Genomic DNA, 19,393 nt, shown 5'->3' with positions numbered 1-19,393 from the left:
GTAACCCTGGGGGGCACAGTGGGGGGCCGTGGGGCACAGGGGGGTGTCTGGGTGACCGTGGGGGGCACAGAGGGGGGCCGTGGGGTACAGAGGGGCGTCTGGGTGGCTGTGGGGGGCACGGAGGGGGCCGTGGGGCACAGGGGGGCGTCTGGGTGGCCGTGGGGGGCACAGGGGGGTTCCGTGGGGCACAGAGGGGCGTCTGGGTGGCCGTGGGGGGCACGGAGGGGGCCTTGGGGCACAGGGGGGTGTCTGGGTGACCGGGGGGGGCACAGGGGGGGCCGTGGGGCACAGGGGGGTGTCTGGGTGACCGTGGGGGGCACAGGGGGGCGTCTGGGTGACCGTGGGGGGCACAGAGGGGGGCCGTGGGGCACAGAGGGGTGTCTGGGTGACCGTGGGGGCACAGGGGGGTTCTGTGGGGCACAGGGGGGTGTCTGGGTGACCGTGGGGGGCACGGGGGGGTTCCGTGGGGCACATGGGGGTGTCTGGGTGACCGTGGGGGGCACAGGGGGGTGTCTGGGTGACCGTGGAGCGCGCGGCCCCCCCGCAGTGGGTCGTTTCCCCCCCCCCATTTCGGGTGACCCCCCGTCCCCCCCCCGGGCTCTTTTCCCACCTGCGCTCCACCGCCCCGCCGCTTCCGGCCACGTGACGCGCTTTGTCCAATCGCCGTCAGGCGCCGCGTGCGTCGCCCTGGCAACTGCCCCGCCCCTCCCCCTAACACGCCCCCCACGCCCCCCGGCCGCGCATGCGCGCCGACCCCGACCCCGACCCCCGGCGCGGCCCCGCGGGGTCGCGACCCCTGACCCGGCGCGGCGGAGCCGGCGCTTTGCCGAGGCCTTTATTGGGCGGGTCGCGGCCCCTGGCGCCGTGACCCCGCCAGGTCGCGGGGTCACGGGCGGCCCCCGAGGTCAGAGGGCGCGGGGGAGGTTAGAGGGGGGCCGGGGGGTCACCGGGAGGCCCTGGGGAGGGCGGGGGTGTCCAGCAAGGGTTACCGGGGCGGGCCGCGGGGGTTCAGAGGGGGCTAAAGCGGAGGGTCACGGGGGCGCCGACGCGTCAGGGGGAATCGGAGGCGGAATCCAGTGAGATCCGAGGCTCCGGGGGGGCCCGTGCGGGTCCGGAGGGTCCGGGGCTCCCTAGAGGGGCAGGGAGAGCCCCTTGGTGAGGGCGCGCGGGCGGCAGCGCGGGGCGCACCGTCCCTTCCAGTGGCCTCTGGGGGGGCGAGAGGACCCTGGAGAGGCAGAGGGGGTCGGGGGGGTCAGAGGGGTCCCCGCAAACCCCCGCCAACCTCCCCCGCACCCAGCGCTCTCTCACCCTCTCTCTTGCAGGCGCACCACCGTCCTGGGGGGGCTGCCAGGCCGCCGATGCCATCAGCGCCCCCAGACTTCGGTGGGAGCATCGCCAAGGGGGGGTGATGCTGGCGGGCATCCCCCACCCCTGGGAAGCTCTGGAGGGGGCGGGGGGTGGCGGGGACCCCCCCCAGCAGAAGCAGCAGAAGCAGCAGCAGCAGAGCCGGAGCCATTTTGTCCGGGGGGGGCCCCGCCACACCTTTATTCCCTCCAGTACCCGTGACCCCCCCGAAATGAGGCGGTGCTGCCGGGAAGTACCTGGGGGGGGTTGGCACCCACCCGCCCTCGCCACACCCCCATCCCCAAAATGGGCTCTGGCCCCCCCCTAGCTCCCGGCCGCAGGCCCTGATGTCACCGGGATCAGGGGGGGCGTCCCCTCCACACCAGAGCCGGGGCGATGCCGTGCTGGTGGGGTGAGTGTCCCCGACCCCCCCGTGTCCCCACGGCCAGCCCTGGCCCACCTCCCCTCGCCCTCCCTGACCTTGTGCCTGTCCCCTTTCACCCCGCCATCCCCATTCCCCCTGCACCGTCCCCGTGTCCATCCCTGTCCCCACGCCCATCCCCATGCCTGTCCCTATGTCCATCTCTGTCCTTGTATCCCTCATGCTGTTGCTCTCTCCTCTGTGCTGTCCCCTCCGTTCTGTCCCCATGTCTGTGCTGCCCCCATCTCTGTCCCCAGGGTCCTTCACGCTGTTCCCCGTCCCCTGTGTGCTGTTCTCATGTCTCTGTGCTGTCCCCATCTCTGTCCCCGGGGTCCCTCACGCTGTTCCCCGTCCCCTCCGTGCTGTTCCCATGTCTCTGTGCTGTCCCCATCTCTGTCCCCGGGGTCCCTCACGCTGTTCCCCGTCCCCTCCGTGCTGTTCCCGTGTCTCTGTGCTGTCCCCATCTCTGTCCCCGGGGTCCCTCACGCTGTTCCCTGTCCCCTCCGTGCTCTCCCCATGTCTCCACACCATCTCCCCCTCCATCCCCATCTCCCTCACAGCCCTTCAGGGCACCTCTGTCACAGGCCCTGGTTTGGGGAGCCATTGGGGCACCCTGATGGCAGCCCCCCTGTGCGCATTGACAGCTCCTGCCTCTTTGACCCCAAGCCTTCGGTCCAGCGGTGCCCCTGGGGGGTGTTCCCTTCCCCAGGGAGGGGCCGTGGCCATGCCGGGACACCCTGGGCTCCCCGCCGTGGTGACGTTGGCAGGTCCTGGCACACGTGCCACCACGGGGCTAGCACAGGGAAGCTCATCCCCCAGGGAGGGCCGGGCTGTTCCCTCCCTCTCACCAGGCACAGCCGCGGGCACAGCTGCCGCAGCGGAGGACCCGAGCGTCCAGCGAGTTGCCATGGACCACCGAGCGCCGGGCCACTGGCGGAGCCCCTGCAGCGCCGCCGTCCTGGCAGGTGGGGGGCAGTGGGGCACGGCGGTGCCCCTCTGCCTTCGGGGCCTTCCTGGGGTCCCTGAGGGGTCCCCTCCGTCTCCCAGGATCTCTCCTGGGGTATCTCTTGGTTCATCCCCATTTCCAGGTCTCCTTGGAGTCTACTGTGGGGTCCTCTGTTCTGGGACCCACCTGGGGTTCTGTCTCGGGCTCCCCTTCCCCCCAGGCTCCATTTGGGGTCCTCTCTGTCCTGGGGTTCACCTGGGGTCCTCTCCAGCCTCAGGGGTCTATACCCATCCCACCAAAAAAACCCTCCGGGAACGTGTCCCCCAGGGCTGACGCTGCCTCCTCCCCCCACAGCCGCCCTCCTGCTCTCCTGCCCGTCACCGGCCCGGGGCCAGGCCCCTCCCTTCGTCATCCGCCAGGACCCCGTGGCCGCCCGGGCTGGGGGCAACGTCACCTTCGTGCTGGAGCCGGCGCCCGGCAGGGTCCTGTCCTGCTCCTGGTACCGGGCGCCCAGCACCGACTTGGACTCTGAGATCTTCACCTACTACACGGAGCCGGATCTGGGGCAGCAGAACGGGCGGGCGTACACCGGGCGGGAGACGGGTGCTGCCAACTGCTCCATGTGCATCCGCCAGCTGCGCCTGAACGACAGCGGCGCCTACACTGTGGCCGTGCGGCAGCCAGCCAGCGCCAGCGCCAGCGCCAGCCTGGTCGTCCACGGTGAGTCCCCGCCACACCCCTGGACCCGACGGGCCCTTTCCAGGGTGACTGCTGTCTGTCCGCCTGTCCTCCCGGCCGCCGTCCTGCCCCAGTGAGCGCCGAAATCCCCGAGCGAAGGGCACAGGGAGGGTGGGGACCGCGACGCGCCTGGCGGCCTTTGGCCACCCTCTGCCTCTGCTTGCTGCGCCATTTCGGGGTGCCAGAGGCGTCCCCGTCCTGTTCCCCCGCTGGTAGCACCCGGTGAATCATTAACCGCTCGTTGCGCTTCCGCCTTCCTGCGCCACCCTGGGCACGGGGGGGCTCGGGCTCACCACAGCTGGGGGACTGCCTGTTCCCCCCAGGGTGCCGTGCACCCAGGGCGTGGGGACACGACCCTGCGGGGTTTCAGGCCAGGGCCGAGCCCCAGTGTTTCCGGATGGGGTTGCGGGGACAAACCTGTGCCCCCCTCGAGGGGTTTGGGATGGGGACACGGGGACAGAACCGCGCCTGGGGGTTTCGGGATGGGGGCGTGGGGACAGCCTCGCTCCCCAGGGGTTTCAGGACAGAGACTGTGTGGAGGGAGGGGCATCCAGAGATGGGGTGCACTTGGGGGCAGCGCCGACCCCATCCTGACCCGTCCGTCCCCGTCTCCCTCCCTGGTGTCCTCAGGCCCCAGTGACACCGTCTGTCCCCTGCACAGTCCCCCTGACGCAGCCGGCAGTGACGCCGGACAATGTGATGGTGATGGAGAACGACACTGTCACCCTGAGCTGCCACAGCCCCCCTGGCACCGAGACGGTGGCCTGGCTGCGCGACGGGGCACCAGTGGCAGCTGGCGGCCGCCTGTCCCTGTCCCCGGACAACCGCACGCTGACGGTGCGGCCGGTGCAGCGGGGCGATGCCGGTGCCTACGCGTGCCAGGTCAGCAACGCCATCAGCACCAACCGCAGCGACGCCGCCACCGTCACCGTCGTCTGTGAGTGCCCGCGCTGTGCCCATCCCCTGCGCAGTCACCATGTCCCCATCACCGAACCCCTGTTTGTCCCAGTGTCCTCAGTGCCCCATGTCCGTCCCCATGTCCCTCGCGCTGTCCCTGTGTGCCCGCGTCCCTAGTGCTGACCCCACCTGTATCCCCCTGTCCCCAGCATCAGCCCCGTCTCTGTCCCCCGGTCCCCAGCACTGTCATCAGCCCTGTCCCCATGACCCTGTGCAGTGCCTGTTAACACGTCCCCCACGCTGTCCCCAGCACCTTCCCTGTGTCCGTCCCCATGTCCCCGGGCTGTCCCTCTGTCTCCTCCCAGTGTTGTCACTGTCCCCATCCCCTCAACCCTGTGTCAGCCCTGTCCCCACACCATCCCCCTGTCCATCTCGCCGTCCCCCCGCACTGTCCCTGGATCTGTCCCTCTGTCAGCAGCGCCGTCATTGTCCCCATCTCCACGACCTTGTGGCACCCCTGTCCTCACATGAGTCCCTGTACCGTCACCCCCGTCCCCGGCGCCGCCCCTGACCCCTCTCCCCCGCAGACGGTCCCGACTCCGTCACCGTCACCCCACCGGGGCCCCTCGACCTGCCGGCTGGGTCTGCCCTGACGCTCACCTGCGCCGCTGCCGCTGTCCCGGCCCCCCACTACACCTGGTTTTTTGGGGAGACCCGGCACCTCGGCGCCACCTGGGTCCTCGACCGCCTGTCCCTGGTGCATAGTGGGGGCTACGTCTGCCAGGCCCTGAACCCCCACAGCGGCCATGGCCGGAACAGCTCCCAGCTGGAGCTGCGGGTCTGGGGTGAGTAGCCAGGGGTGCTGGTGCCACCGTCCCCGCCGCTGCCGCCACCACCGTCCCTGCCACCGCGGCGTGCGGCGAGGGGGGAGCTGTGGGGGAGTGGGTGCAAGGGCACCACGCGAGCCAGGACCCTCTGACCGCCCGCGCCCGTCTGTTCGCAGAGTTGCTGACACAGCCGGCGGTGACACCGGACAACGCGACAGTGACCGAGAACGACACCGTCACCCTGAGCTGCCGCAGTCCTCCCGGCACCAAGATGGTGGCCTGGCTGCGTGACGGGGTGCCAGTGGCGGCTGGCGGCCGCCTGTCCCTGTCCCCGGACAACCGCACGCTGACGGTGCGGCCGGTGCAGCGGGGCGATGCCGGTGCCTACGTGTGCCAGGTCAGCAACGCCATCAGCACCAACCGCAGCGACGCCGCCACCGTCACCGTCGTCTGTGAGTGCCCGCGCTGTCCCCGTCCCCGTGTGCACCGCACCATCCTGTGCCTGTGTCCCCTGCACCATCCCCGTGTCTGTTCTCCGTCCACATCCCTCGTGCCACCCCCATCCCTGCACCCTGTGTCCATCCCTGTCCCTGTGTCCCCGTGCCATCGCTGTCCTGTGTCCCTGTCCCCCCATGCTGTCACCACCCCTCGTGACCCATGTCTGTCCCCGTCCCCACGTGTCCTGTGCTGTCCCTGACCCCATGTCCCCCGTGTCCCCTCGCCCTCCCTGCGATCCCTCACCCCTGGGCCTGCAGATGGCCCCGATGGCGTCACTGTCACCCCGCCGGGACCCCTGCGGCTGCGGCTGGGCTCCCGCCTGGAGCTGCTCTGCGCCGCCGCCGCCGCTCCTCCACCGCTCTTCGCCTGGGCCCGCGGCAACTCCAGCCTGGCCACCGGCAGCCGCCTGCGCCTCGACTTCGGGGACCCCGGCCAGGCCGGCGAGTACCGCTGCCGGGCCACCAACCCAGCCCTGGGCCGCGCCGCCGAGGCCTCCGTGCTGCTGCTGCAGGAGGAGGGTGAGTGGGGGCGGAGGGGCCCCGGCACAGGGGGTCACCGCTCCGCAGGGCGGGACCCCGATTCAGCAGGCTCTGGCAGTGGGTGCCCCCGCTCCCTCGCTGCCGGGGCACCCCTCTTTTGGGGCGCCCCTCCGCCTCCCCCCAGGTCTCGGCAGCGGGGCCATCGTTGGCATTGTCTTGGGGACGCTGCTGGGGCTGCTGCTGCTGGCGGCCGCTGGGTACCTGCTGTGGCGCCGCGTCGGCAGGTAACGGGGTTGGGTCCCCCCGGGCCCCCCCCTTGACTCCCAGTCCCTGCTCAGAGCTCTCCTCTACCCCCCCAGGTCTTCTGCTCCCACCTCTCTCGCCCTCAACGAAGCCAAACCCAGCACCACCCCCCGCGGTGAGTCCTCTGCACCCCAGTGCCCTCCCCGTGTCCCGGGGTGTCCCGGGGACCCCCAAAGCCTTGGCGGGCTCGTCTCACCCCCCCTTCTGCCCCACAGAGGCCCCGACTGCAGACGGTGTGGATGGCACGGTAAGGGGGGGTGCTCTGGGCAGTCTCGGGGGGCTCGGGGGGGGGCTGTGGGTCCCCAACACGCAGCGCTGCCTTTTGCAGGAGGAGGTCAAGTACTCGACCCTGACCTTCAGCACTCCGGGGGGGCCGGCGCCCCACAGACCCCCCCAGCTTGACGGCGGCACCATCTACTCCGAGGTCAGGCGGAAATAGGGGCCGCAGCAGGGTCGGGGCCCCCGGCTGGTCCCGGGGTTCAGGGGTGCCCCGTGTGGGGATGGCTTCGTAATAAAGGAGGCGACAGGAGGAGAGATCCCGGCACACGTGTGATGCACGTGCAGCCCCTCGCACGCGCGTGTGATGCGCTCGCGTCAACGTTTCTCCTTTGCGTCCGGCTGGTTGAACTCGGCCTAACCCCGGCCTAACCCCGGCCTAACCCTGCCCCTCTCTCGCCGTGCCCCTCGCCCCAGCGCTGCCCCCCCCCCCTTCGGGCCCCCGCGCTCCCCTGCATCCCCCGGGCGGAGGAAGACGAGGCGGGCGGAGGCGGCGACTCTTTAATGCCGGGGTGGAGGTGGGGGGTCGGGGGCATCCCGAGACTGCCCCCCGATCCCCCCGCGCAGCGCCGGCTCACGGGGGGGCGGGGCCAGCTCGGGGGGCGGGGCCAGCTCGGGGGGGCGGGGCCTCAGCGCCTCCGGGGCCGTCCCTTCGCGGATGGGCGCCTCCTGCCCTGGGGGGACGCGCGGAGATGGGGGGTCCCCGCCGTCCGGGGGGGTCCCAGGCGTCTGCCGCGGGGCCGCGCAGTCCGGGGGGGTCCCCGCCGTCCGGGTCCGGCGCTCGCCCTCGCGGGAAGCCGCGGGCTTCCTCCCTCCCTCTGGGCCGCTCCTCGAGTCCCTGCGAAGAGACGCGGGGAGCTTGGGGTGGGGGGACACCGGTGTCGGGGTGGGGGGACACCCCGGTGTCGGGGCGGGGGGACACCCCGGCGTCCCGGCAGGGAGGCGGGGGGCAAACCGCGGGCTCCGGGCGGGAGGGGCAGAGCACCCGCGGTGGAGCGGGGAAGCTGTCCGGGGTGGGGGACCGGGGGGGACCTCGCCGTTGGGGGGGGTGGAGGGGGGACCCCGGCGTCCGGGCGGCCTTACCCTGGGCGCGGCGTGCGGGGCCGGACCCGCCGGTGGACCAGGGCGGCCCCGAGGGCCCCGGCCAGCAGGACCCCGACCAGGGCCCCGGCCACCACCCAGGCCAGGAACGGGGGGGGCCCGGCCGGCCCCGATGCCGGCGCCCCGGTGGGCGCGGGCGTGCCGGGGGCCGTCGCGGAAGGCGAGACCGGGGGGAACGCGGTGCCGGGGGGCCCCGTGGCAGCGGGGGGCTGCAGCTCGCCGGCCCACGGGGGCCCCATGGCCACGGGAGACGGGCCCCGAGACGCCGAACCCGTCGGGGCTGAGTCACGGGGCGGCGGGGCCGGCGGCGGGCGTGCGCGGGCACGTGTGTCCCGGGGGGCGCTGGCGGGGAGCCCCGGCGAGGGCAGCAGCGCCGGGCACACGCGTGTGCGCGGGGCACGCGAGGGGCGCGCCGCACCGCCGGGACTTTCCGGGCCGATTCTGGTAAAGTCGCCGGGGCGGGGCCGGGGGGGGGGGCCGGGGTCACCCCGGGACACACGCGTGTGCACACGCGTGTGCGGGACGCGCGGCAGCGGCGCGGGAGGGCTGTGGCCGGCGCACGTCTGCAGGCGTGTTCCCGCGTGGCGGGTGCGGGACGTGGGCCCCCCCCCGGGGCGCGGGGGGCAGAGCTGCGGGCGGGCCGGTGCCGCACCCGGACGGCCGGGTCCCCGCCCAGGGGCGGGGCGGCTCGCGGGGAACCCCCCGCCCCCCAGGGGTCCCCGGGGCGGGGGCGGGGCCGGGGCGGGTGGGGGGCGGCCCCGGGGCCCCCCCCGGCGGAGGCGGCCCCGAAAGTCCCGTCGCTGCCGGCGGGGAAGTCCCGGGGTCGCTTCCGCTCCGCAGCGGGACCCAGGCGTCCGGGAGGGGACCCCGGCGTCCGGGGGGGACCCAGGCGTCCGGGGGGGACACACGGGACTGCGGCCCCCCCCTATGGCGGAGGAGCTGCCCGTGGACCTGCGGACGCGGCGCGGGGCCCCCCCCGGGCCGGGCCCCCCCGAGGCGTCGCTGCCGCTGCGGAAGCGGCGCTCGGCGATGCAGGGGGCGATGGAGGGGCCCCCCCCGGCGCTCGGACCCCCCCCGGGGAAAGCTCCCCGCGGCGCCCCCCCCGCGCCCCCCCCGGCCGCCTGCCCCCCTCCCGGCCTCGGCCTTGGCTTCCACCCCCCGCCCGCCGCCTTCTTCTCAGGTGAGACCCCCGGCCCCCGCCCCGCGGACGGCCCGGAGGGCGGGATGGGGGCGATGGTCCCCCGGACCCGGGGTCCCTCCACTGACACCCGCCGCGCAGGGCTGCGGGGGGAGCTGCCGCTGCCGCTGGGGGGGGGGTCCGGAGCGGGGTTGGCGGCCCCCCCGGCGGTCCTCGCCTTCCCACCCGCGCACCTGGCCCTGCTGGGACCCCCTGAGACCCAACTGGCCGCCGACATCGCCGCCGCTACCGGCCAGGATGAGGACGGTGACACGTGAGTCGAGGACCCCTCCCCTGGGACCCCCCCCGCCGTGGGGTGCCCTCAATAGCGGCCCCCCCAGGAGTACACCCCCCCCCCGCCCCGGTCGACCCCCCGACGGGCACCCCTGTCGTGGGAAGACCATAATGAACCTCCCGCCGGGCCCCCCCCAGCGGGCCCCCCCCCCCATGCCAACGCCCTGGTTAGGATACTCCCCCCCCCCCCACGGGACCCCTCTGCCGACCCTCCAGTGGGGACCCCCCGTGGGTTCCTTCTCGGGGACCCCTCGCTGCCCCCGCCCCCCCCCCCCCCGCGGGGAATCCCCGGCCCTGCCGGGCTGCCCCGGCCCCGCCCGCCGCCGCTTGACGTCACTGCCCCGGCCACGCCCCTTTACTGGAAGCGCGGGGGGAGGGGCGGTTTCCTCCTCCCCCTCCCCCCCCTCCCCCCCCGGTGCCCGTGACACCCCCCCGCGTCCCCTCGTGTCCCTCGTCTCCCCCAAACCGCCGGTTCCTCCCTGGCGACGGCGACACCCCGCATCCCTCCACGTCCCCCATGACCCCGCGTTCCCCCGGGGCGCCGATCGCCCGTGACCCCCAGTGACCCTCGGTGACCCCCGGTGACCCCGCGTCCCGCCGTGTCCCCCCAGGGCGCTGCACATCGCCGTGGCCCAGGGGGCCGTGGGGGCCGCCCGGCGCCTGGTGGGGCTGTTCCTGCAGGGGGGGCGGGAGCTGGACGTCTACAACCGCCTGCGGCAGGTGGGGGCGACTTGGGGGGGCGAGGCGTGGGGTGGGGCCCTGGCGGGTTGGGGGGGGGGGGGGGGGAGACACGGGAAACTGGATGTTGCGAGCCCCACGCTCGCCCCTCGCACGCCCCCTGCACCCGCCCCGCAGAGCTTGGGGCGCCCCTGGCCCCTCCGCGACGCGCCCCGCACCCCTCCGCGCCCCTCGCGGGCTGGCACACGCCCTCGTGGCCCCCGTGTGCCTCCCCGAAGCAGGCACGCCCCGACACGCCCTGACACGCCCCGACACGCCCACACAGACCCCCCTGCACCTGGCGGTGATCACGGGGCAGCCGGGGCTGGTGCGGCTGCTGGTGGCACACGGGGCCTCGCCGATGGCGCTGGACCGGCTGGGGCGCACGGCCGCCCACCTGGCCTGCGAGAGCCGCAGCCCCCGCTGCCTGCGCGAGCTACTGCGCCCCGGCCCCCACGGGGGCCCCGACCTGCAGGCCCGCAACTATGAGGGTGAGCACCCCGGGGCAGCGGCCTGGGGTCCCTGTGCTGCGGCACCCCGAGTTGGGGGGCATGGGGATGGGGGGGGTGGGGTGGGGACACGGCGGCGGGGCATGCGGGAGCGGGGAGGCACAGAAAGCGGGGGGGTCCTGATGGGGAGCACTGAAATGGGGAGGGCGATGGGGGGGGGACAGAAGGAGGGGAGGAAAATGGGGGAGTACAGAAGGGAGGGCGTGCGATGGGAAGCACTGAAATGGGGAGGGCGATGGGGGGGGGGGAACAGAAGGGGGGACTGCGGGGAGGGGCATGGAAAGGGGGGTGTGATGGATTGCACGGAAGGGGTCGCACCGCAGCAGGAGCCGCTGGGGCTGTCCAAACCGGCTGTGCTGCCCCAAACCCACATGGGACCCAGGGCTTGGGGTGGGGTTCAGGGGGCCGGGGGGCCCCCCCTCACACCCCGGTGCTGCCCCCCAGGCCTGACCCCCCTGCACGTGGCCGTCAGCTCGGGCGCCCGCGACAGCGTCCTGCTGCTGCTGGAGCACGGGGCCGATGTCGACGCCGTGGTAGGGCTCGGGGGGCCCTGGGGGGCTGGGGGCACAGGCTTCGTGATAGGGGGGGGAGGAGGAGCTCAGGGGGTCCTGGGGGGCCTAGAGGGCCTTTGGGGGGCCCTCGGGGGGTCTGGGCTGTGTTGTTGGTGTGGGGACGTTGGAGGAGGCTGAGGGGCTTCAGGGGCCCTGGGGGAAGCGGGGCCCAGAGGGGGCTGGGGCAGGGCGGGTGTCAGGGCGGGGCTTGGCCTCCCCTCACCCCCCTGCCCCCCCAGGACATCAAGAGTGGCCGCTCGCCGCTGCTGCACGCGGTGGAGAGCAACAGCCTGGAGATGGCGGAGCTGCTCATCCAGGTGCGTTCTGGGGGGGCTCTGGGGGGCTCCGGGGACCTTGGGAATGCGCGGGGCTATGAGAAACCGGGGGGCCTGCGGATGCTGAGCGGGGGGGCGGTGGGGGGCAGTGAGACACTGGGGGGCCTGGGTGGCGGGGCTGCAGCGGGCGGGGCCGGGGTCCCAGGCCTGATGCGGGGTGCCGGCAGCGGGGCGCCAGCGTCAACGCCCAGTCATACGCGGGGTGCACGGCGCTGCACGCGGCGGCGGGACGGGGGCTCCTGGGGGTCTTGCGGCTGCTCCTGCGCAGCGGCGCCGACTGCGCCCTCAAGAACTACCACAACGACACCCCCCTGGCCGTGGCCAGCAGCCGGCAGGTGGGGGCCTGCAGCGGGGGAGCGGGGGGGCGGCGTGGAGGTCGCGGGGCAGGCGTGGGGGGGTGACGGGGGGGGTTGGGGTGCAGTGGGGGGGTTGGGGTGCAGGAGAAGGGTGCAGCGGGGGGGTTGGGGTGCAGTGGGGGGGTTGGAGTGCAGGAGAAGGGTGCAGCGGGGGGTTGGGGTGCAGTGGGGGGGTTGGGGTGCAGGAGAAGGGTGCAGCGGGGGGTTGGGGTGCAGTGGGGGGGTTGGAGTGCAGAAGGGTGCAGTGGGGGGTTGGGGTGCAGTGGGGGGTTGGGGTGCAGGAGAAGGGTGCAGCGGGGGTTGGGGTGCAGTGGGGGGTTGGGGTGCAGGAGAAGGGTGCAGTGGGGGGTTGGGGTGCAGTGGGGGGTTGGGGTGCAGGAGAAGGGTGCAGTGGGGGGGTTGGGGTGCAGTGGGGGGGTTGGAGTGCAGAAGGGTGCAGCGCGGGGTTGGGGTGCAGTGGGGGGTTGGGGTGCAGTGGGGGGTTGGGGTGCAGGAGAAGGGTGCAGCGGGGGTTGGGGTGCAGCGGGGGTTGGGGTGCAGTGGGGGGTTGGGGTGCAGGAGAAGGGTGCAGTGGGGGGTTGGGGTGCAGTGGGGGGGTTGGGGTGCAGGAGAAGGGTGCAGCGGGGGTTGGGGTGCAGCGGGGGTTGGGGTGCAGTGGGGGGTTGGGGTGCAGGAGAAGGGTGCAGTGGGGGGTTGGGGTGCAGTGGGGGGGTTGGGGTCCAGGAGAAGGGTGCAGTGGGGGGGTTGGGGTCCAGGAGAAGGGTGCAGCGGGGGTTGGGGTGCAGTGGGGGGTTGGGGTGCAGGAGAAGGGTGCAGTGGGGGGTTGGGGTGCAGTGGGGGGTTGGGGTGCAGGAGAAGGGTGCAGCGGGGGTTGGGGTGCAGTGGGGGGTTGGGGTGCAGGAGAAGGGTGCAGTGGGGGGTTGGGGTGCAGTGGGGGGGTTGGGGTGCGGGGGTTGGGGTGCAGCGGGGGGTTGGGGTGCAGTGGGGGGTTGGGGTGCAGGAGAAGGGTGCAGTGGGGGGTTGGGGTGCAGTGGGGGGGTTGGGGTGCAGGAGAAGGGTGCAGCGGGGGTTGGGGTGCAGCGGGGGGTTGGGGTGCAGTGGGGGGGTTGGGGTGCAGGAGAAGGGTGCATCGGGGGGTTGGGGTGCAGTGGGGGGTTGGGGTGCAGGAGTAGAGGGTGATGCGGGGGGCTGGGGTTTGGGGTGCAGCGGGGGGTTTGGGGGGATTTGGGGGGACGTGGGGGAACACGGTAGGGGGGGCTGGGGAAGGACCTGGGGGTGCCCTGGGGACTGGCGGGGTTGCAGAGGTGGGTTTTGGGGTGCATGGGGCTTTGGAGAGGCTCCCCCGTGCTGACTGTAGCCTCCCCCCAGGTCATCGACATCCTCCGGGGAAAGGCTTCGCGGCCCCCTGCCTCCTCCAGCCCCCCCCCCCTCCCCGATGGGCCCCCCCAGGCACCCAACGGTGAGGGGGAAGGGGCTCTATCAGCTGGGGGGGGTTCCAGGGCACTCGGGGGGGTCAAGGGGGGGCTTCGAGGCTCTTGGGGGTTATCTCTGGCGGGGGGGGGGAAATGGGGGCCCCAAGGTTCGGGGAATGTCACTGGGGGTCTTAGGGGAGGAGTGGTGTGGGGGGCCTGGGAGGGCTCCTGGGGGCAGCGGGGGATGTCCGGGGGGGGGCATTGAGGGGTCCTTGGGGGGTCCCAGGGGTCCCTCAGGGGGTCGGGGGCGTCCCCTGGAGATGGAGGTCACGGGGGGGGGTGTTGGGGGCGCTCCCTGATGCCCCGCTGCCCCCCCAGGGCCGTCCTCCCCCGGGTCCCCCCGCAGCCCCCCCCGGAGCCCCACCGCGGCCAATCAGAGGGCGGACTCCGCTGAGCCGGCCAATCGGGTGCAAGGTCTGGGGCCCTGCCTGGGGGTGAAGCATGAAGGTGGCGGCGGACAGCCAATGGGATGTGCCGGTGGCCCTGCCCTCGCCCTGCCATTGGCCGACAGTCACCTGGACCCTGCCTGCCTCTACCCAATGGTGTCCCCCGGCCGGGAGGCCGCAGCCAATCCTCTTGCACCGCGGCCCTTCCACCAGCCAATTGTCTCGCTGGGCCCGCCGGCCAATCAGGGGCCGGGGCGTGCAGCCCAGATGGACCAATCGTGGACGCTGGCAGAAGGGAACAAACCCGCCCCCGAGGCCCCTCGGCTCCGCGCGCGGGAGGGGCGGGGCCAGGCGGGGGGGGGCAGGTGACGCCCCCCGGCCCTCGGCGTCCAGGGGACGTGCGGGACCCCCGGAGCGGGGCCCCCCCGGACTTCTCCCGCCCCGCGGGAGCGACCCCGCGCCCATCCACGAGCATTAACCCCCCGGAGGGGCCGGTCCTGTAACCGGGCCAATTAAAGCGGTTTTGGATGCGAACCCCCCGGGGCGGGCGCTGAGGTGGGGCGAGCGGGGCCCGGCCGGCACCGCCGCGGGACGGGGAGGGGGCCCGGAGGGGCCGGTGCGAGCCGAGGCTTCCCCGACGGGAACGGTGAGCGGGGCCGCGCCGCCGCCTGGCGGCTGCCGGGGAAAGCCGCGGGGGCCGTGTCGGCGGCGCGGAGCGGCGGGACCGGGGGCAGAGGCCGCTCCGCGTCGGGGCCAGGCTCCCGAGTGCGGCGGGTGGGTGTGTGTGAGTGCGCGTCTGCGTGTCTGCGTGTGCGCGTGAGTGAGTGTGTCTGTGTGAGAGTGTGTGTGACTGCGTGTGCGTGTACGCGTGTCTGTGCTCGTGTCTCTGTGCGTGAGTGAGTGTGTGTGTGTCTGTGTGTGTGGGGGGGGTGTCTGTGAGTGTGTGTGTGTCTGTGTGTGTGAGAACAGCGGTGTCCCCACAGGGTCGGGGAGCCCCCCCGAAGTGGTCGCCCCCATAAACGTCTGCTTTTTTCCCTAACCTTTGTTTCCCTGTGGCCTCCCACTTCTTTTCAGCCTCCCACGAGGTTTTGCCCTCCACTTATTTCTGGCCTCTGTTTTCCTCTGGCTATTTTTAGTGGGGGCTATTTTGGGGTAAAATAAGTTGGGGAAAAATCAGGTGAATATGGGAGGCAAGAAGTGAACAAACCACACAGATTTCTGGGGAAAACCCAGAAGAATCAAAGTTAGGAACCCCTGGGCCAAGCCGAAGAAAAACTACAAGGGGGTGAGAAAAGCCTGGGGGGGGGGAGTGTCAGGTGGAGAACAGGTTTTAACGCCTAAGCTCAGCTGTAAGGTATAAAGCCCCGGCAACCGGCTGGATTCCCAAGATTTGCAGTTTTTCAGCTAGAGTTCAGGGTTTACAGCTTATTGTTAAACAGACAGGTCTAAACCCTGAGGTGATGAAGTTTGGGCTGTTGATCCCAAAGCTCACACTCCACGAGGTGTTGGTTAAAATTCCATTGATTAAACTGAATGGCAGGAGGAAAAGAGGTTAGTATGTATAGTTCTGTGACCTTTACCAGAAATCACAGTATCTGCTCTTTTGCTACGTCTATTGCATCGGTGATGTGACTGGGTAGGGTCAAAAGAGAGCTGCAGGGCATGAGGACGGCCCCAGGAGGCGTCAAAACAAGACCAGGACACTGAGAGTGAAAGAGACACAGGGGGCGGCTTGGGGACACAATGCGAAACTTAAGGAGGTCTCCCAGCAACGTACAGATCTCCTCAGGGGACAAACGACTGCATGGAGACGTTTGAGATGGCATGAATACGGTAAGAGTGTTCTAGGGTACAGAGAAGGGCTGAGAGCGAGGGTTCTGAGGAATAGAGAGCTGCAAATCTTAAAGCATGCTGTGGGGCATGAAGATGGCCTCAGGAGGGGGTGTTAGGGGAAATAAAAAAAGGTCTCCAGGAGGTGGGAGAAACTTGGACTTAGAGACAGAGGATTACTGACACAGTGAGGTACTTGGGAAGGGATATGAACAGGATACAGATGTCCTCGGTTGACTGGGAAGTAAATGGAGTCACCAGATATGGCAGAGGGAAAGCTTAAGAGTACTCTAAGCACAGCGAAAGCCTCGGGAAGAGCTGTCTCACAACACCAAAGATACAAAGCCTGCTGCAGAGGTAGAGTATGGCCGTGGAACACAAGGATGTTTGCAGGAAGCATCGTGACAGAAATAGAGAGGTGCTGTGGCTGCCAGAGACCCAGATGGCACCTCAAAGACACAAAGGCACTCAAGAGGGGATGTGAACAGAATATAGATGTTGAGAGGGAGACGCTGACCCACAGGAGGCGAGCTAGATGGTCAAAAGGGAGAAGTACAGAGAAACAAAGAAATAGGTCCAGCGAGCAGAACATGGATTGAACAATAAAAGAGGGACAAGAAGCAGGACATACAGAGAGAAAGAAAGGGAATAGGACAGAATAAGAGAGAGAGCTGCAGATCAGGACAAAGAGACGAAGAATGAAACTAAATGGCTATGCTGGACAATGAAATAGAAACATAGAGCCCTACAGAGGATAGAAAAAACAAGTGGGAGACACAGAAACAGAAAACCAGACAGACAAAAAGACCAAAAAAGGGAGCTGGACTAAAGGGGTGGAGGGCAGGATCATAAGTACAGATGAAGAGACATGGAAACAGAGGGATGAGGTCCAAAAAATTAAGATATGTGAGGTGCAGCAGCTCTCAACATCCCTCTAGACACAGTTTCTGCCACAGAGGTGCAAAAGGTATTGACGTCTGCCCGCAAACAGCTTCTGGCAGGGAGGTTTGAGAGCTATTCACATCCATCCAGAAACAGTTTCTGAACTGGAGATGAAACAAGTATTGACATCCATGTGGAAACATTTTCTGGTAGGGAGGAGCCACAGCAATAGACATCCAGTGATTGAGGTTGGAGATCTTTCCTTGCTCTCTTATCTTTCTGGTTTGCAGGGACTGAACTCCACAGATCCTGTGTCCCTGCTTGCGTGCATCTGCCACGATGCTACTGGGGAGATTCCTCCAGGTTGTGAGGTAATGAAAATATATCTACCCTTTGAAACAGAAAGATAAAAATGAGAAACAGAAGGAAAAAATAAAGACGGGAAAATAACATGAGGGTGAAGGACTGCGGAGCAGCAAAAGAAAGTTACAGTGAAAAGAACGGTGAGATGGAGAAATCACTATAAAAATGATGAGGAGTCCTGCTGGAGCATGGCAGAAGAAAAACAGGGTCAGGGAGCAAGAGAGAGGGAAATAGGGAGAAAATTATGAGTGGGGAGCAGAAAGGACAGAGAGAAATCAAATGAGAGGAAGGTGGGAGGAAAGGAGAGAAATAGATGGAAAACGAGCCAGAAAGATTGATAGATTGAGACAGACAAATCAGGGCAAGGAGGAGAACAAGAAAACTGTGGTACGCTGCAGCATGAGGGAAAAGGGGCAGAGAGCAGAACAGAGGGGAATAATGAGACAGGGAGCTTGACAGGGGGATATAGTGAGAGTCAACGGGACAGACCATGATACGGAAATACACATTTAAATGGTTAGGGAGAAGATGGAGGAAATAAGACAAAGAAGAAAGGGAGCGAGGTAGAGATGGAGGGAGAAACGTTAGAGAGAGAAATGGATAGAGTGACTGGTCAGAGTCAGAGAGATAGAAAAACAAAGGACAGTACAAGATATGAAAATAGAGAATCAAAAAGAGAGAGAAGGGATGGAGAGATCTAGAAGACAGGTGAGGTACAGGGAGCCAGAAAGCAGGAGATGACTGCAGAAGAGAGGAGGACACAGAACAGGATCCTGGATTAGAGAGCAAAGAGCAACAGAGAATGACAGAGAGATGGAGTATGACAAAGAACAGAGTCAGAGAGATGAAGCAATAAATAATTAAGACAGGGAGCAGCAAAAATGGTCAGAGAAATTATGAGATAAACAAGGAGGAAGAGGAGGACAGCCAGATATAAAATAAGGGGGGTGGGCATCAATGACCAAGGTAAAGGGATACAGAATGCTAGGGGAGGAGGGAGAGAGAGAAACTTAGGAACACAGACCAGTACAGACAGGCACGGAGAGGAAAAGAATGCCAGGGAACGGGCCAGAGAAGGGGTGGGCGAAAAGAGACCCATGCCGATCAGGACCAAGAACTGGAAAAGGAAAATTGAGCGTGGCCCATTTGGCTGGAGGTCACCTAGGTGGGTTTTGGGGATAGCCAGTTGTTACCACCAGGCAGCCTCTAGAGTTCCTTCTTTTGTCTTTTGCAGGTGTCATAGGGCCACCAGGTGCGGCGGACGGAGGAAGCAAGCAGCCAATTCAATGTGAATGATAGAGCAAGCTCCAACTTTATTGAAGGAAATCACACCTTGTATAAGCACTAACTATAATTATGCACACTAATCATAAATCTATTGGATACATGTAACAGGCTACATTATAATATCCCAGCCCCTTGTGGCATTTCAGGTATGTCACAGCATCTTCCCTCTTCTGGCTTGCCTCCTTTCCCAAGGTTGTTTTTTTACCATCAAGGCCATTGTGTACCTCAGTTTCTCTCTTTGTTAACATAACAGTCCTTTGTTAGCATAACTGTACCCTGGGTTTTTTCCTTTGTTTACCTCAGATGGCTGCAATCAGCTCCTGCAGAGACCCACGGCCTTGTTCTCTGCAAGCCGTTCTCCAACAACTCCCCCTTTTGCTTTTCGTGCAGGCTGCACAAGCATAAATTTACTAATATTCCTCATTATACAACTATATGCTCTTTTAATAATTACTACAATCAATAGTACTATTCCTAATCACCGCAATAAACTGTCAAAGGTATCCTATCAAGTACAAAGCATCCCAAACTACCCATATTCAAGGGATATGACTAAATACTACAAAATAACCAGCGGGGAAAATACGGTACTAACATTCAGATCCGCAATTGCTAGGGAACCCTGGATACAGCGAGAATTTAGAGCGCCCTTCCTCACAAACCGGAAACCCTACGTCCGGTTGCGTCCATCCGTAGGTGAGGCATCCAAAGTCGCTGCAAGCAGGTCCAGCCTTTAAATCGACAGGCCAAAATAACCGGCAACTTCCTTTGAGCAGAAACATCCGATTTCATTCTCCTGTTGGGTTCCATCCAGAGCCTGGCCAGTACTCCAGGGGGAAAACCAAGGGAGTTTCTAAATAAGGTTAAACACTTGAGTTCTTAATTCTTAATATTACTAAACAAAGAAAGTTGAATACACACATTCTTACAGCATCTTATCCTTATTAATAACTATATTTTATCTAAAGTACATCTTGCACAAGTGACTAGTAAGCCTATATATTTCATTAAGGAGTGACAATTACTGTTAGCATTTTCTCTTAAAAGAATCGGCAACGGTAGCGTAGTCGGTTCTGCTGCAGTAGCCAACATTACCCAGACATTCTGCTGAAACGATCAGTCGAAGAGACCGCAAACTGTCCGCACAGGGGCACTCACAGCACCCACAGCCGGATCCTGAGTGCTGGCTGCCTCTCACCCTCAGGCGGGGTTGCACACACCTTGCCGGTGACCATTGGAGACACAAGCATAACCTCTTCCCCAGGTTATTAAAGAAAATGGTCCTTCCCAGTTACCCCTTTCTAAGTTTTTTGTTAACACTTGAGCCTTGCTCTGGACTTCTTGTCTATCTGGTATCTGTGATGAAAGACGACACAATATAGGTGACACCTGTAACACAGGGGA

General features: G+C 66.9%; 2 protein-coding genes across 9 annotated transcripts; both read left to right on the top strand.

Moving 5' to 3' along the window:
* The first annotated feature begins 769 nt into the window (after positions 1–769).
* LOC141972481 (cell adhesion molecule CEACAM1-like) lies at positions 770–6,989 on the top strand. 7 transcript variants are annotated; one of them, XM_074930352.1, is made up of 12 exons: positions 774–904; positions 1,323–1,756; positions 2,617–2,730; positions 3,066–3,431; positions 4,111–4,386; positions 4,934–5,191; positions 5,350–5,625; positions 5,929–6,189; positions 6,335–6,434; positions 6,510–6,568; positions 6,669–6,700; positions 6,782–6,989. In XM_074930352.1, the coding sequence occupies exons 2-12, from the start codon at positions 1,741–1,743 to the stop codon at positions 6,890–6,892; spliced, it is 1,869 nt and encodes a 622-aa protein (XP_074786453.1). In that variant the 5' UTR covers positions 774–904; positions 1,323–1,740; the 3' UTR covers positions 6,893–6,989. The 7 variants fall into 7 exon arrangements, 6 of the variants coding, with proteins under 6 accessions (XP_074786455.1, XP_074786453.1, XP_074786451.1 ...); XM_074930350.1 differs by having other exon boundaries at positions 2,410–2,730; XM_074930353.1 differs by lacking the exon at positions 2,617–2,730.
* A 1,620-nt stretch (positions 6,990–8,609) lies between these two features.
* Positions 8,610–14,170, top strand: BCL3 (BCL3 transcription coactivator). Of its 2 annotated transcripts, XM_074930362.1 has the most exons (9): positions 8,611–9,010; positions 9,110–9,281; positions 9,913–10,021; positions 10,305–10,509; positions 10,972–11,060; positions 11,318–11,395; positions 11,581–11,748; positions 13,138–13,228; positions 13,560–14,170. In XM_074930362.1, the coding sequence occupies exons 1-9, from the start codon at positions 8,758–8,760 to the stop codon at positions 13,994–13,996; spliced, it is 1,602 nt and encodes a 533-aa protein (XP_074786463.1). In that variant the 5' UTR covers positions 8,611–8,757; the 3' UTR covers positions 13,997–14,170. The 2 variants fall into 2 exon arrangements, with proteins under 2 accessions (XP_074786464.1, XP_074786463.1); XM_074930363.1 differs by lacking the exon at positions 11,581–11,748 and having other exon boundaries at positions 8,610–9,010.
* The last annotated feature ends 5,223 nt before the right edge of the window (positions 14,171–19,393 follow it).

Source organism: Athene noctua, chromosome 33 (genome assembly GCF_965140245.1).
Source record: "Athene noctua chromosome 33, bAthNoc1.hap1.1, whole genome shotgun sequence".
NCBI lineage: Eukaryota > Metazoa > Chordata > Aves > Strigiformes > Strigidae > Athene > Athene noctua.
Note: the sequence above shows the minus strand (reverse complement) of the source record. Positions and strands in the feature narration are given on the sequence as shown.